This window comes from Saccoglossus kowalevskii, chromosome 12 (genome assembly GCF_978046115.1).
Source record: "Saccoglossus kowalevskii chromosome 12, keSacKowa6.1, whole genome shotgun sequence".
NCBI lineage: Eukaryota > Metazoa > Hemichordata > Enteropneusta > Harrimaniidae > Saccoglossus > Saccoglossus kowalevskii.
The window spans coordinates 35,682,514-35,697,019 of record NC_140652.1 but is presented as its reverse complement, the minus strand read 5'-3'; the positions used below and the strand labels follow the sequence as shown (position 1 = coordinate 35,697,019).

General features: G+C 36.6%; 1 protein-coding gene across 1 annotated transcript; it reads left to right on the top strand.

Moving 5' to 3' along the window:
* Positions 1–8,588: 8,588 nt before the first annotated feature.
* Positions 8,589–14,274, top strand: LOC100369984 (uncharacterized). The gene is made up of 5 exons (XM_002739673.4): positions 8,589–8,647; positions 10,902–10,985; positions 11,263–11,405; positions 13,776–13,863; positions 13,974–14,274. The coding sequence occupies exons 2-5, from the start codon at positions 10,955–10,957 to the stop codon at positions 14,102–14,104; spliced, it is 393 nt and encodes a 130-aa protein (XP_002739719.2). The 5' UTR covers positions 8,589–8,647; positions 10,902–10,954; the 3' UTR covers positions 14,105–14,274.
* Positions 14,275–14,506: the final 232 nt, after the last annotated feature.

The window sequence follows — 14,506 nt, the reverse complement described above, 5'->3', positions numbered from 1 at the left end:
GCATACTGTTTTGAAAGCTACATTGCTACCTGACAAGCAAATTTGCTTGTCAACGTGCTACATTGGTGTCCGAAAGCTACGTGTGGCAGTAGTAATAGTAATGATAACAAAGATATTGTTCTGTAATAATCTGCACACATAAACTGAAACCTTGCAGCATTAATGAAGTCAACACTATTACATGTGTGTTATGGCAGTTACTAAATACAGTCCTTCAAAATGTTACAGATACATTTTTGGTTTTCTATCTGGAATGCTTAAAATAAGAATAGCACATCATTGCGTCTAGTGCACAACTTCAATCTTCATACAAAAATATGCTTAATCATGTGAACATATTGTATTTGCTTTATTAGTATTCTGTGTACGTTGCCATATTTGAAATGTATCTTTAAAAAAAGGTTCATGAAAACAAACCTTCCTTATTTTTACAGGATTTAAAATTCCCCAAACTCGCTGTAATTTGTTAATTCCAAAATTTTAAGCATAGCTTTTTACCCAAGTATGCATTATGATATGCTCCTTCAAAATACACCTTTTCTGGATACAGACATGTACACTGTGGATATGTATAGAAATAAAGTGTATACCAGGTACGTTATTCTCATTTTTGTAAAAATGTGTGTTATTTCATCTGGGAGAGAACTAGGTCAGAGAAATGCCTTATTTCCTCCAATAGAAGTGCACATAAACAAAAAATATAGCATTTATTGTGATGAATTATTAAAGTATTATTTTTTCATACTGTATTTACTCTATTAAAACGCATATAAACCAAAAAATGCATTTATTTTGACCATAATAACATGTGCTACTAATAGAGCAAATACGGTACCCTGACACTTAGCATTACACAAGTGCACACTGGTTATTGAGCAAATATGGTATTGCATAGATTTTGCACTTTGCTGCTCTATCAAATTTTGTATGTTTTTGTTCTTTCATCGGCTTTTTCTCTAAAATATTCACCCCTGCTGTGTTGCCTTTTACAGAAATCATTGGTCCCGTGGCCTTATATTTTTGGCTTTCATGTGCAAAGCACAATGTGAGCCTTTGCACAGTGTCAATAGCAGAAATATCAGTCATCTTGATCAATATACATTTCATCATCATCATGACATAAATCTGAAAATATTATGTCAAATATTTCAATAACATGGGTTGCCTGCTGAAAGGTCCACACATTACACATTGACATCAAATCATCAGTTGTAAATATTTTGTCACAATTGTCAATGATTTGATTAATCAAAGATTTAGTAAAGCCATGAGTGAGCTCAGCTAATATGAATATATTTTCAGTATCACCAAGTGATTCTTTATATTGCTCTAATGCAGCGTGCAAAGATGTAACCTGACTGATACTAACTGTCCGTTTATTGACTATATCACCCAAGCTTTCATCATCAGAATCTGTGTTTACAGAACGTGCTGGATGCTTAAAGGTTTTGCACTGTGGAACTTCACAATCGCACAGTGCTATACACTCATCACAACAAAGGTGTAATGGTTTAGTGTATAAAGTAGGTACATCTGAATAAAATCCACATAAAACAGTTCGCCGACATTTTTCACTGTTACGAACATAGACAAGCATGTCAGGATCAACATTTCGTAGTTGTTGTTTACTATATATCAGTATGTGGAGTGACTGTGAACCATCTCTACCAGCACGGCCAAGCTGTTGAATAAAAGTATCCAGTTCTTGAGGTGGTCCATAATTGACAACACTACTGACACCTTTGAAATCAACGCCCATACCAGCAGCATTTGTACAGATTAGAATCCGTAATGTTCCATTTCTGTCATTCATGTTCAATCGAATCTTTTCTTTAACACGTTCAACAGTACAGGAGTGGTACATATTGAATAAAGGATCTCCATTTGAAGCATGATACATTGAAAGTTCACTTTTAAAAACACTGTAAAGTTTGGCTGTATCCATGATGGACTTACAGAAAATAATTGTACGCGTACACTTTTTTCTCTGAGATTTAGCTTCAGTAATCAACCAAGCAAACACCTCCGAGAGTAGTTGAGTGCTGATTATTTGTCGCACATACAAAGATATGTTATCTCGGTCCGGGGACTCTGAGAATTCAACACATTTCAACATGCACAGCTTCTCTTTTATTTTATGCCGATTCTTTGGCGTAGCTGTTGCAGTTAATGCAAAAAGTGGTATTCCTGGCACCAATGATCTTATTTCACCAAGATTTCCAAACCATTGTCTAAAAGGTTCCTGTCCTCCAGTTGAGACGCCCCTGAAAACCATAGAAAATATTATTCATTTGATGTGTCTACAACATAATTCTAATGCAGTTCACGAAACGAAGGGACACAATTCAAGAAGGGACCATACTATATACATTTTAACAATAATTAAAAGTGTTACCGTACCACTGCATTACAGTGTGAGCCTCATCAACTACGATCAGTTTTAAGTTGTCACTGTAAACCTTTGACTTCAACATTTCACGCCATCTGTCATTGCCCAGTATTGATTCAGGGTTAGTGTAGATAAAAGAATATTTTCCTTCCAATATATCTTGATTCTGAGACACATCCATGCCGATAAACGTGGCACTGAACCCAAGCGCCTGTAACATTTCCACTTGCTCCCTCATGATTGAAATCAGTGGTGAAATGATCAGAACAATGGGTTCCGTACAACGCTGCCGCTCTCGTAAAATTGTCGGCATTGCTTGGTAGCATAGCGACTTTCCACTGCTTGTTCTTGTTGAAAGAAACACATCTTCGCCCTTTAACAGGTGTTTGATCACTTTTATTTGATGTTCGTAAAGCGCATCGATGCCAAAAAGTTCACCAATGTGTTTCATTTCTGCATCAAGAAGTTCGTCCGCCATGTTGAAACACGTTTTGAGACGATTGATTTAATTGGTTCCTTCCATTTTCATCAAAAATGAAAGGGAAGGCGCTGATTGGTTCTTTCACAGAGCTTTTAAATACAGAAATAGACGCGTATTTTACCACGGTCTCGCTGTGTAGGCTTGCCGTAAAAGAGGCCGTGGCGTACGACGATGATGACAAGAGGAATGTTTTTAATTTCACTAATATAAATTGTCCACACCTTCACAGAAATATTCCATTCTCTCCTACATATGGGTATGTATTTCCAACTCATGTACAAGAGCATGACTAAAAATGCCATCAAAGTCACATTTGTACAAGCCCTCCCCTAATGTTGGTGTCCAAGCCTTATAGCTTGGCAGAAGTTTGGTGAAAGTTGAACTAGGAACAGCAATGACGTAAGGATGTGATGATGTAATCTTCTGTGCATGTAATTCCAGTCCTAGAGGAAGTGATATGAATGCCATGGGTTTGCTCCAGTCACATACATGACAACAAAGAAGCCATGGTGACAGACATAGTAACAATAACAAACAACAAATAACAAAAGCATGACATTCCAGTTCAATGATCTATTCAAAGCTGCATTATTTCCAGTCTGTTGCCAGAAGACGATTGCTTTATCATTGAACAATATTGAAGATGCTTCATCATGAGTTGTCTCGCTTCGCTTAACAAACAAAATGGCGCCGCCCATTGACCAGAAGTGCACGTTTTTCAAACTCTTAGGGTGCATCTTAGGGTACTTCTTCCATACTCTTCTATACACATGTTACCTATAGAGCTCGCTATTTTATACATGTAATTTTCAGAGTTTCAAAAAATGATGTTTGCTATGAAATATGCTCATAAACATTTATCGTTGAACACTGTGAGTTTACTAGTTTAGTGACGCATAATTTGAAATGTTCATGTTATTGTTTTAAGAGTCGAGTCATACTGCAAAATACATTCATCATACTGCAAAATACATTCATCTGTATTGACAGTCCAATTGACCATTTTCCGTACACTGCGAGAATCACGCGTTATGCGTGAAATCGAACTAAAAACAGGACAAACAAAGGTCATAGCGCCGTAGTCGCGTCAAACATCGCGTGGGATTCGACAAACGCGAAAGTATTTCGGGGACACTTCCATGCTTAATAATGTGCTGTCCACATTTGATGATAGGCAATTTCGATTAAGTGAGGGTATTCGGAAGCAATATTCCTCTGTCGAAGATCGGCCGGTCAATGTAAGCTGCGAAATAAAGAATTCTAGTTCAAAATCAAATCGTTCGATTTTTGCAGCAGACGTTCGACGCGCGTCTTTCATGCATCTCGCGAGATCTCGCAATTGTTCGGAAAATCACCAATTCTTCTACCCAGTGATAATAGACACAAGCTACTGACCTGTGATATTACTCTGATGCTGAACAGAAACATAACCTGTAATTCTATCTGGTCACAGTAGTGAGTTAACGCGAGTTAACAATTATTAGTAATTTTTAGGTCATTAGTCATTTTTTTAATAAATGATACAATTTTAGACATGTAAATTGTCAATACAATTAATACTGAAGGTGAAATGAGTTAGTTGCAATGTATTGTTTACTGAAAATTGAATGGTGAATTGAATATTGATCATTAAAAGACCCCCTCATAGATTAAGACTGGGTGTAATATCACGTGTTCTTACTTTTCTGCCAGTATCGCTAATCACTAATCCTCACTCATCGAAATATCGATTTTCTTTTATCATTCTGGACATTGTCAATATTCGTCTTTTCAAGCCTGTGACTTTGAAAGACTGGATATTCAGGACAGAATATTGTCTATCCCTATAAGTATATATAATTGCAGTACATCTCATTTTTATTATAAACAATTAGTTCATGCTATTATTGTTGATTTGTCATTATAAAGCTGCAGGTGATCTAACTTTTTGTTGTGGCAAGACATTCTGATCGATTGTCAAATTATCCAGAGTTAGCGGGACCAGCGCAATATAAACGTGACCTTGATAATGGGATTGTTTTTTCCAGTGTGTTCAAATAATAGAAGCTGACATTTTTTGACTAACGTTATGTAATTTAAACACAAGATAAAAGTATTAGATGGATTACAAGTAGTTAATAGTAGTTAATATGGGCAAATGATTTGCTTGAGCCATTGGTAAATTTGGAATTGATTTTGCTGTGACAATGTATACATGTATGAACAATTATGTGAATATGGTGTTGTGTGTTATAGGAAGTAGGTGATGTCTCAAGTCTCTGGTTATGTCATTTGAATCAAGAGGGGGAGGTTAAAGTACTTGATCGGAAAGAATAATTATATTTATTCTTTGGAAGTGAATGGCTTATTTGTACTTGACTGTGACCCACCCACCACTCGAGTGTAATTAGGCCAGCTGCTATTATACATCACTAGCATGACTAGTTGGAAGACAAACCATGTAAAAATAATGTGAATAAAATAAACATCTCTAATAAACAAGGAAGTAATCATGGTGCAAAAACACCACCGACAACCAATTTGGTAGTAGTCATATTGCCAAAAATACGATACCTTGCTGTTTTCAATAATTATATGTGCAGCAACAATAAATTGTACACAACCAGTAGTTAACTGTTTACAACATTGTACAAGACAATATTATAGACCCATATCATGTAAAGTTACAGGGTGTCGTACAAATATACCCCTTTACTTTTAGGCTATTTTATGTTCATCCAAGTGTCCTTTCAGAATGAATAGAAAATAAAATAGGTGCAAAGAGACTATATGAAATGTAATTGTACTTCATAGGAATATCACTGCCTTATATGAATGATATCAATTCCATCAGACTGATGGAACCCGTAAAATTAATGAATTTATTGCATGGCAATGGCAATGTACCATCTGACATATAACCGGAGTGAATTAATTGACCATGTGCAAAGACAGCATTGTTGGTTTGCATATGACAGCCCACACACATGCTATAGGAAGTAAAATCCTGATATCACCAATAAGAGAGCTGTAAATGAGTCAACATCAAACCAGAAACATAGAATGTAAATGCATCGACCTGTTTGTACAGAATACCAGTTCATATTTCATTATTTATGTGGACCATGTTAAAAAGATCTCAAAAATTTATGAAATCAAATATAGACATTATTAAGCTATGGTACTAGATACAACGCCACTGATTGGCTTCAAACTCGCAACTACAAGCACAAAGATGAGCATCTTGTCTATTGATCTATCAGAATTCAATTACAGTAGAAGGTTTTCGAACCGTGGTTATAAATATTCATAAGTTGAATATGCAGAGTACGTCCTCCGTCTGTGACATTGTAAATGTTATAGGAACAACGCCCGAAACACGTGTTCACATTTATATCATTGGCCAGTACAAACCGTTGAGTGGAAACCCCGGAAAACACTAAACCAGTTGAAAAACACTAAACCTATTGAAAAAGACTAAACCTGTTGAAAAAGACTAAACCGTCGTGAGTTCTGTTTCATGTTTTCGCTTTCTTTTAATCAAATATTCACTGGACGATTATGGTACACCCATAATACACCCTTTACCTCGGGTTTAGTGTTTTTATTGTCAGGTTTAGTGTTTTTCGACAGGTTTAGTGTTTTTCGACAGGTTTAGTGTTTTCCGGGGTTTCCACTCAACGCAGTACAAACTGCAGATATAATACACGTAGTGTAAGTCAGATACGAGCACTCACGTCGTGCATTCGTGTACATAGTTGACCTCTACTGAGTACTTTATGGTATGTAGGTAATGTGACGATTTACGAGTAAGACATGGTTTTTCAGCAAGGTGCAGCCTATAGAGCTGTTCATTTTTTCTATTTTTTGTAGGGGGTGGGAAATATCAGTACCCCCAATGGGCAGGGTAGATTTCTTAAAAAAATGCAAGGACAGGGAATCTTTTCTTAGTGGGTAGGGTACTTACATAAACAAATATCGCAGGGTGGGCAAAACAGCCTTTAGGGCAGGGTATAATAAAAATACGCATTGGGGGAAATAACATCTGCTAAATGTGGGCAGCCGTGTGCTATCAATAACTAAAAATATGAGTCACCCACTGATCTGCTGAATGGTTAATGTAGATAAAAAAAATGTTTTTTTAATGAGGAGAGGGGAAAGATGAATTGGTCATCAGGAGGGGAAGACAATTTTGTTTTCAGGTGGAGGGTAGCTTATAAACAGCTTTTAATTTCCCCTCTTTCCTTTATATTCCTTTCATACAAAAGGCCCATGAAATAAATGTTGTCCCAGAGAATTGACTATTTCAATTTATTGCTCGTTGGCTGCACCTGTTTAGCTGTAAAGCTAGTTAAGCAAACATACTCGAGAACTAGACTGGTTAACCTTTTAAAATATCTTTCAAAAAATGTGCTTATTCAATGGGATGGTGTTTGTGTTAAAAAGGTGATACACGCCGAGTCATTATAACAATTCCGGTCTCACAAAATATTGTATTCATTTCGATACCAGAATAACGAAACATGTGATTTTTGACGGTCGGTGAAACAGACTTTTGGAATGTCAGACTAACAGTTCCACAGTGATTACGCAGCTGGATCTTGTGACTACCATTTCCTTGTACATGTAGTAGTTTATATTTATTTATTTATTTATTTATTTATTTATTTATTTATTATTTTATTTCCATTTCTCTAAAGAAATATACCCAACTAACCTGGGGGAACATGTTACAATGCGAAAGTTACAGGCGTGACTTTAATCGCCTCAATAAAATAAAGTGTTATATATATACACATACACACACATATACAACTCATCTATTTGGAGAACTCACACTAACAAATTATATCTAATCTGAAAAGCTGTGTATACAAATCTAGCAATACTTTGGATGATTTCATGGTTATCCTGAGAAAAAATATATGTAAGTTTACGGATAGGCAAAAGGAACTCGAATTGTGGTTCAATGCGGTTAATTTGATCAAAAAGCGGTTTTCGAATATGGTTATATGCTGGACATACTACCAGAAAATGAGTTTTATCTTCAACAGCATCTATACATATTTGGCAGGTTCTATTTTCCACCGGAGTTCCATAATATCTACCGGTCTCAATGTGTAACTTATGATTAGAGCACCGGAGTTTAGTTAAAGCTTGTCTGTACAGGGGAACACGAACGATATCCAAGTAATTCTCATAAAAAATATTTGTTTTAAATTGACGAAACGTTCGTAACTTATTTCTACTGTTTGGGGATCTACGAACATCGTCAAATAAAGCATCTTTTCAACTTTTGAAATAAAAATCTCTCTCTTTCTTTCCAATTAACAACGTTGTTTCATCGATAATTTGGGAGATAAACCTATTCTCCCAAACAGTATGCATATTGTGTTTAATTAATAATTTCTTAATAGCTAAAGCAAAACATGGTTTTCCTATCTGTGCCATTTTTTCAGACTCTCTATATGTATAAGTCTTACCAGCCTTCAACTGTTTTCAATGTAGTCTTTTGAGATTGTATTTGTATTACAAGCCCTGTGTGTAAAACAAATCGACGCCAATCATAGTTATCTTTCATTCACGTGGCATTCATATACAGTTATTGTCGTCGTTGCCATGGATACGAATTAAAAGTCTTATGTTTATCCAACTCAAAATCAATTTTATGGAACGCATTGGCATGTAAACACTAAATGTGTCACGTGACGTGGTTTTATTAACAGTGACGTAGTAATTTACTTCCTCCTAATTCTATAGCTAAAGTATTATAGTTGCCGCACATTGAGTGAACACAGGTGAGTTCAACTAACGAATGACTTATTTGTCGTTACATTGAGAAACTTGATCGAATTTACTAATCAATACCTCAACCCACGCGACGGCAAGATGAGTTTCGGTGTATTTTTATATGGGGCGTCTCTCTTGCCTGATATATGTGAAGATTTCAAGTACAAACTACGCATATAGTTCTTGTGTTTATATTGCAAGTTTTGAGCTACGTGCCATTGCCGTTGTGAGACCATTTTATTCGCTATAGCAGCATCATATAGACCCTGTAGATCACACCAAACTTTGAAGAGCCGTACAACACCAAGTGTTAATCAATGTTTTGTGTATATTTAGCCTTCCCATTGAAGTTGTAACACAATTGCATATCGGTACAAGTTCAACTAGTTGGTGTTTCCAACAATGATTTGAACTCGGGAACTTTTATTCATCATATAGAGCGTGAAGAGTTTGAAGTTGTTTGAGGCACAAATTGTTGAGTATAAAAACAAAAACGAGAGATTCCTCTGTTTTTGTTTGTTTACTACAGTTTACCCAGCCTTATGCTTGTTGTCATGGATTTACAACTCACACTTGGGGTGTGCCTATCAAAGGATTCCTATTCAGTACTTAATAGTATTGTAATAGACAATGGACACCTCCAAGCTCTATGGATAGACCCCCACAACCATATATCAACTTTATTCGAATAGAATGGCAGCATTCTCAATTAAGGTAGTCATTGAATAATTCTTCCCGTCCAAATGTTGTTCACTTTGAAACAAATAAACACAAATTCTATTCGCCTACAGGTGATGGCAGTAATACAAGATTTTTCCCCCATGCTATTCGGCTGGAAATACTAAAGATTAAAGGCGGTGGTCGTCGCACCGCGCATATCCGACATTTGTGTTGATAAACGTTGACGTTTCCCAAAATCCAATACGTTCTTTTAATGAAATCCCGAGTAGGAGTTTTGACCTGGGCGAAACTTGCACTAATTACCTCTGGTGACTACTTCGATACCTTCCAAACACCAAACAAAATATCTAATTATAGCTTGCTAACCTCTTAGCTTGTACTCGTTGCGCAACAGTCAAAGTCGCCATCTTTGTTTATATGAGACCCAGTCTCGCGCATGCGTGGCGCGACGACCACCGCCCTTTAAATGCATTATACATAATACCACAGTTTCTATTTTATATTACCATAGCATAGCTATAGTTTTGACATAAAAATTTGGACCACCAAAACAGACTTATCAATGATATACTTTGGTTCCGTCACATGATGGAAATTGAGAGAGTGATATCTTTTCTTATAAATCTGTTATGATATTAGAACACGCATATAAACATAAAACATCATGTGTGAGATATATACCGTATCTCAAAAATATTGACAGATCGATTTTCGCCATGAATGGCAAATACACAGTATTTCACTTGGTTTCCATAAGTGTTACTCGTGGAATAAATAAAAGGCACATTAAAAATAATAAATTCAAGTTCCCAGAAAAGAAATTCAATTGATTCACGTTTCTGATCGACTTTTTTTTTGAGAAAATATCAAAAGTTTACGTAATACCATGTGCCGCCACATAGAACGCCCGGACAGCGCTAACTTGAAATCGCACCCTCCATTGGTATATAGCGCGTAGCAACGGTGGCCTTAGTGGCTTTTTTCCAGCCAAGTCTCGCTGTTGACATCTGTCAGGAGTGTAATTCGATAAACAATTAATAAATTGTCAAATGTATAAATTTCTAAATATAAAAGTATCTGATCTACGACGACTGCTATTCTGTGAGAAAGTGACAGACTGTTAGGGGAGTAGACGGTGGAATGTTTGGTTCAAGTTTTCGAAAATAAACTGAATTTACTCACAATATACATCATAAACAGTAGATTCAGCAAACGATAAATAAAATTGTAATATACCGTAATATTGCGTAATTGCAAGATTTAATATTAAATATATGTATATCAAATCTCCAATTCCAATATATTGTAATTTCATGTAGCATTTCATGTTCGCTATCGTAATATATAATCACAAACAATAAACAAATATTTTGTTCAAAAAGACAACAGAATAACAATTGTGTTGATTATTTAAACACGTCAATCTGAGGCGCGCGTACGTATTGTGCTTTTTCATGGTGTTTTCATTTCACATACACAATTTATGTTTGTTATATAAACAGTAAGAGACATTGATTTCTCAATGTTTTAACAGTTAACGTTGCTCAGTTAATAATTAGTAAAATCTGCTTTGTTTTGCAGAGTGTATATTTTTTACAGGTCACCGTTAATACAGGACTAAACTAAGCTCTACTATGGGAAAGCTACTCGTCACCATGTGTATTGGTACGTGTACATAACCTACACTAATGATGTCATTTTGTACAATATATATATGTAATTGTACACAACCATTTTTGATGTTCATATTTCACCCACAATCTTCATCTTTTTTGATGGTGTAACTTTGTCGCCATGCGAGACAATATGATACAGTACTTACGTTTGACGCCCTCAGTGACCAAATATTTCAACATAATTTGTAAAACTATGATCGTCATCATCATCATTATCATCATCAAAATAATAATCTCTTATTTACGTATGTTTTTGTTATGTTTAGTTGTGCTTGGCTTTTTGTATACGGCACAGGCGTTGGACTGCTATACTTGTAGTGACGCAGGCTCTTCTACGTCATGTCGGGATGACCCTACTTCAGCTAGCGTAGAAACTTGTGGATTGTTTTATGTTGATGCACGTTGTCAGGTAATTATTAAATAGGGAAACACTAAATCCTTGTTTTAACTTGTATTCAATTTATTTTCATTTGTTTTTATTGGCGTTGTGAATCATGGGTAAACAACGTAGTGTGATTTATTGTAAAATAAAAACATTGTTTTTTCAAGAAACAGTGAAGTATTCATTCGACGAATTAGCAAAAATGCTCTTAGATTTAACTATTTACAAATTTGTGTAAGTACATGTATTCAATTTTCTAGAATGATCTAAAACTGTACCATATTGAATTCTATGTTCTTTGTCAAGAAGAAAGTTTATTTCATTTTCACCGTAAGCGGGCGCTCGCGGTCGGTTTCCGCTATATTTCCGGTTTACTTGTACGCATGCGATGCGACAGAGAGGAACTTAAATAACAGACCTTTGACAGACCTGTATCATTCTACATTGAATGTTCATAACCAAATAGTTTGTCGAATAGTAATTTATTTTCTATTTAATTCAGTTACTTTTGTAATATAATCACCTGTCAAAATAGGCATTACTTTTTCGTAGTGACATAAGTCTTGTACATTCTTAGAGAACAATATACGGTTAAATATTTATAAATTTTAAAGGCTGTTACTTTGCTACATTTTACGAATCGAATAATCAAACATCTGCCATCTCCACAAAATCCAAAATTTAAGGGTGTATTATCGGATATATTTTGCAACTAACACGGTATTCCCAAGATATCTTGGTTAGGAATAGATAGCAAATAGCCGAACATCGCCGAACATTCAGGTAGATTCGGCGGTGATCGATTATTCAGCAGTCTCGAGCATTAACATGTCCATCAAACTGACAAGTTGTCCCTTCTTGTTAAATGTATACGTATTATACGAGATTCCATAGTATCCATTGCCATTGTGTCCAAGCGAACATGGAACATTTCGTACTACCTAAGAAACAGAATTCCAAATAAATAATAAATCAGTCAGGTTCTGACAGCATAACTTGCGATGTACTACCATTTAGCATTTGTAGACTACCGACAGTCCTTTAATTTATACTGGTTTATTTCAATAAAAGTATTTATTGAAAAAAAAAAAGAAAAGAAAAAAAAAGAAGAAGAAAAGACTACACCTGAAAACCATGATGGTGGGCACCCGTCGTTTTTAGATGAATGGACTACACAACCTAAAAACCATGATGGTGGGCACCCGGCGTTTTTAGATGAATGGACTACACAACCTCAAAACCATGATGGTGGGCACCCGGCGTTTTTAGATGAATGGACTACACAACCTAAAAACCATGATGGTGGGCACCCGGCGTTTTTAGATGAATGGACTACACAACCTGAAACCATGATGGTGGGCACCCGGCGTTTTTAGATGAATGGACTACACAACCTGAAAACCATGATGGTGGGCACCCGGCGTTTTTAGATGAATGGACTACACAACCTGAAAACCATGATGGTGGGCACCCGGCGTTTTTAGATGAATGGACTACACAACCTGAAAACCATGATGGTGGGCACCCGTCGTTTTTAGATGAATGGACTACACAACCTGAAAACCATGATGGTGGGCACCCGGCGTTTTTAGATGAATGGACTACACAACCTGAAAACCATGATGGTGGGCACCCGGCGTTTTTAGATGAATGGACTACACAACCTGAAAACCATGATGGTGGGCACCCGTCGTTTTTAGATGAATGGACTACACAACCTGAAAACCATGATGGTGGGCACCCGGCGTTTTTAGATGAATGGACTACACAACCTGAAAACCATGATGGTGGGCACCCGGCGTTTTTAGATGAATGGACTACACAACCTGAAAACCATGATGGTGGGCACCCGTCGTTTTTAGATGAATGGACTACACAACCTGAAAACCATGATGGTGGGCACCCGTCGTTTTTAGATGAATGGACTACACAACCTGAAAACCATGATGGTGGGCACCCGGCGTTTTTAGATGAATGGACTACACAACCTGAAAACCATGATGGTGGGCACCCGGCGTTTTTAGATGAATGGACTACACAACCTGAAAACCATGATGGTGGGCACCCGGCGTTTTTAGATGAATGGACTACACAACCTGAAAACCATGATGGTGGGCACCCGGCGTTTTTAGATGAATGGACTACACAACCTGAAAACCATGATGGTGGGCACCCGGCGTTTTTAGATGAATGGACTACACAACCTGAAAACCATGATGGTGGGCACCCGGCGTTTTTAGATGAATGGACTACACCTGAAAACCATGATGGTGGGCACCCGGCGTTTTTAGATGAATGGACTACACAACCTAAACAAAATCCCAAACATTTTTGCAATCCATATTTCCCACATATTAAGTTCTACGATTGTATGACACCAAATCTTTTTTATTTTAGGAAGTGCGAACTGATGGTGTGGCAAAATCGTTTGTGCGTGGGTGCACCTCCAGTGCTCTGTGTGTCGAAGGATGCGCGAGTGAAGGCGGTGAGTTATGAGTCCCACTTATTATTACATTATATATGTTTTGAGCTAATTTTTAATTTTTCGAAGCATAATTACATTCGACAATTTAATATCTAATTTTTTTTTCACAGACAACGAAGTTTGTCTGGAATGTTGTTCCTCCGACCTGTGCAACACAGGAAACTATGGAAACACACTGCAACAAAGTTTCATACTACTGATCGCCGCCATTTTGTATACCTTTGCGACAACAGCGAAATAGAGCTACTGGCACAAACGACTTGAATCCTGGACTATGCCGCACGTAAACAATATGTATTTTTAATTGCATGTATCGCTAGAAAATGTGTTATAAAAAAACTTCCGAAGTCATCTCCACTGTCGGGCGCTATCTACATGTAATATGAATAAACAGTGACATTCTTTCATTAACATTCTTGCATCTTGACAATATATGTAAATGACCGCCTTGAGCGAGCGAGCCACGTGACTTATAATGTCCAACAGATAGTCTCGTGGAACGTTCGCTCTCATCGAGATCCCGGCGTCCATTCGCATCTGAGGACTTCTATTCAGTATTCTAATAAAGTGTGTTTATGTTCAGATTCATTGCCATCACTTGTACTAGTAATGTGCACAGTGTTATAATTAACAAAAGCCAACA

Coding starts and splice junctions, on each gene's coding strand:
- LOC100369984 (XM_002739673.4), top strand. CDS start 10,955: ATGGGAAAGCTACTCGTCACCATGTGTATTG. Junction 10,986..11,262: donor ACTCGTCACCATGTGTATTG/GTACGTGTACAT, acceptor TGTTATGTTTAG/TTGTGCTTGGCTTTTTGTAT. Junction 11,406..13,775: donor ATGTTGATGCACGTTGTCAG/GTAATTATTAAA, acceptor TTTTTATTTTAG/GAAGTGCGAACTGATGGTGT.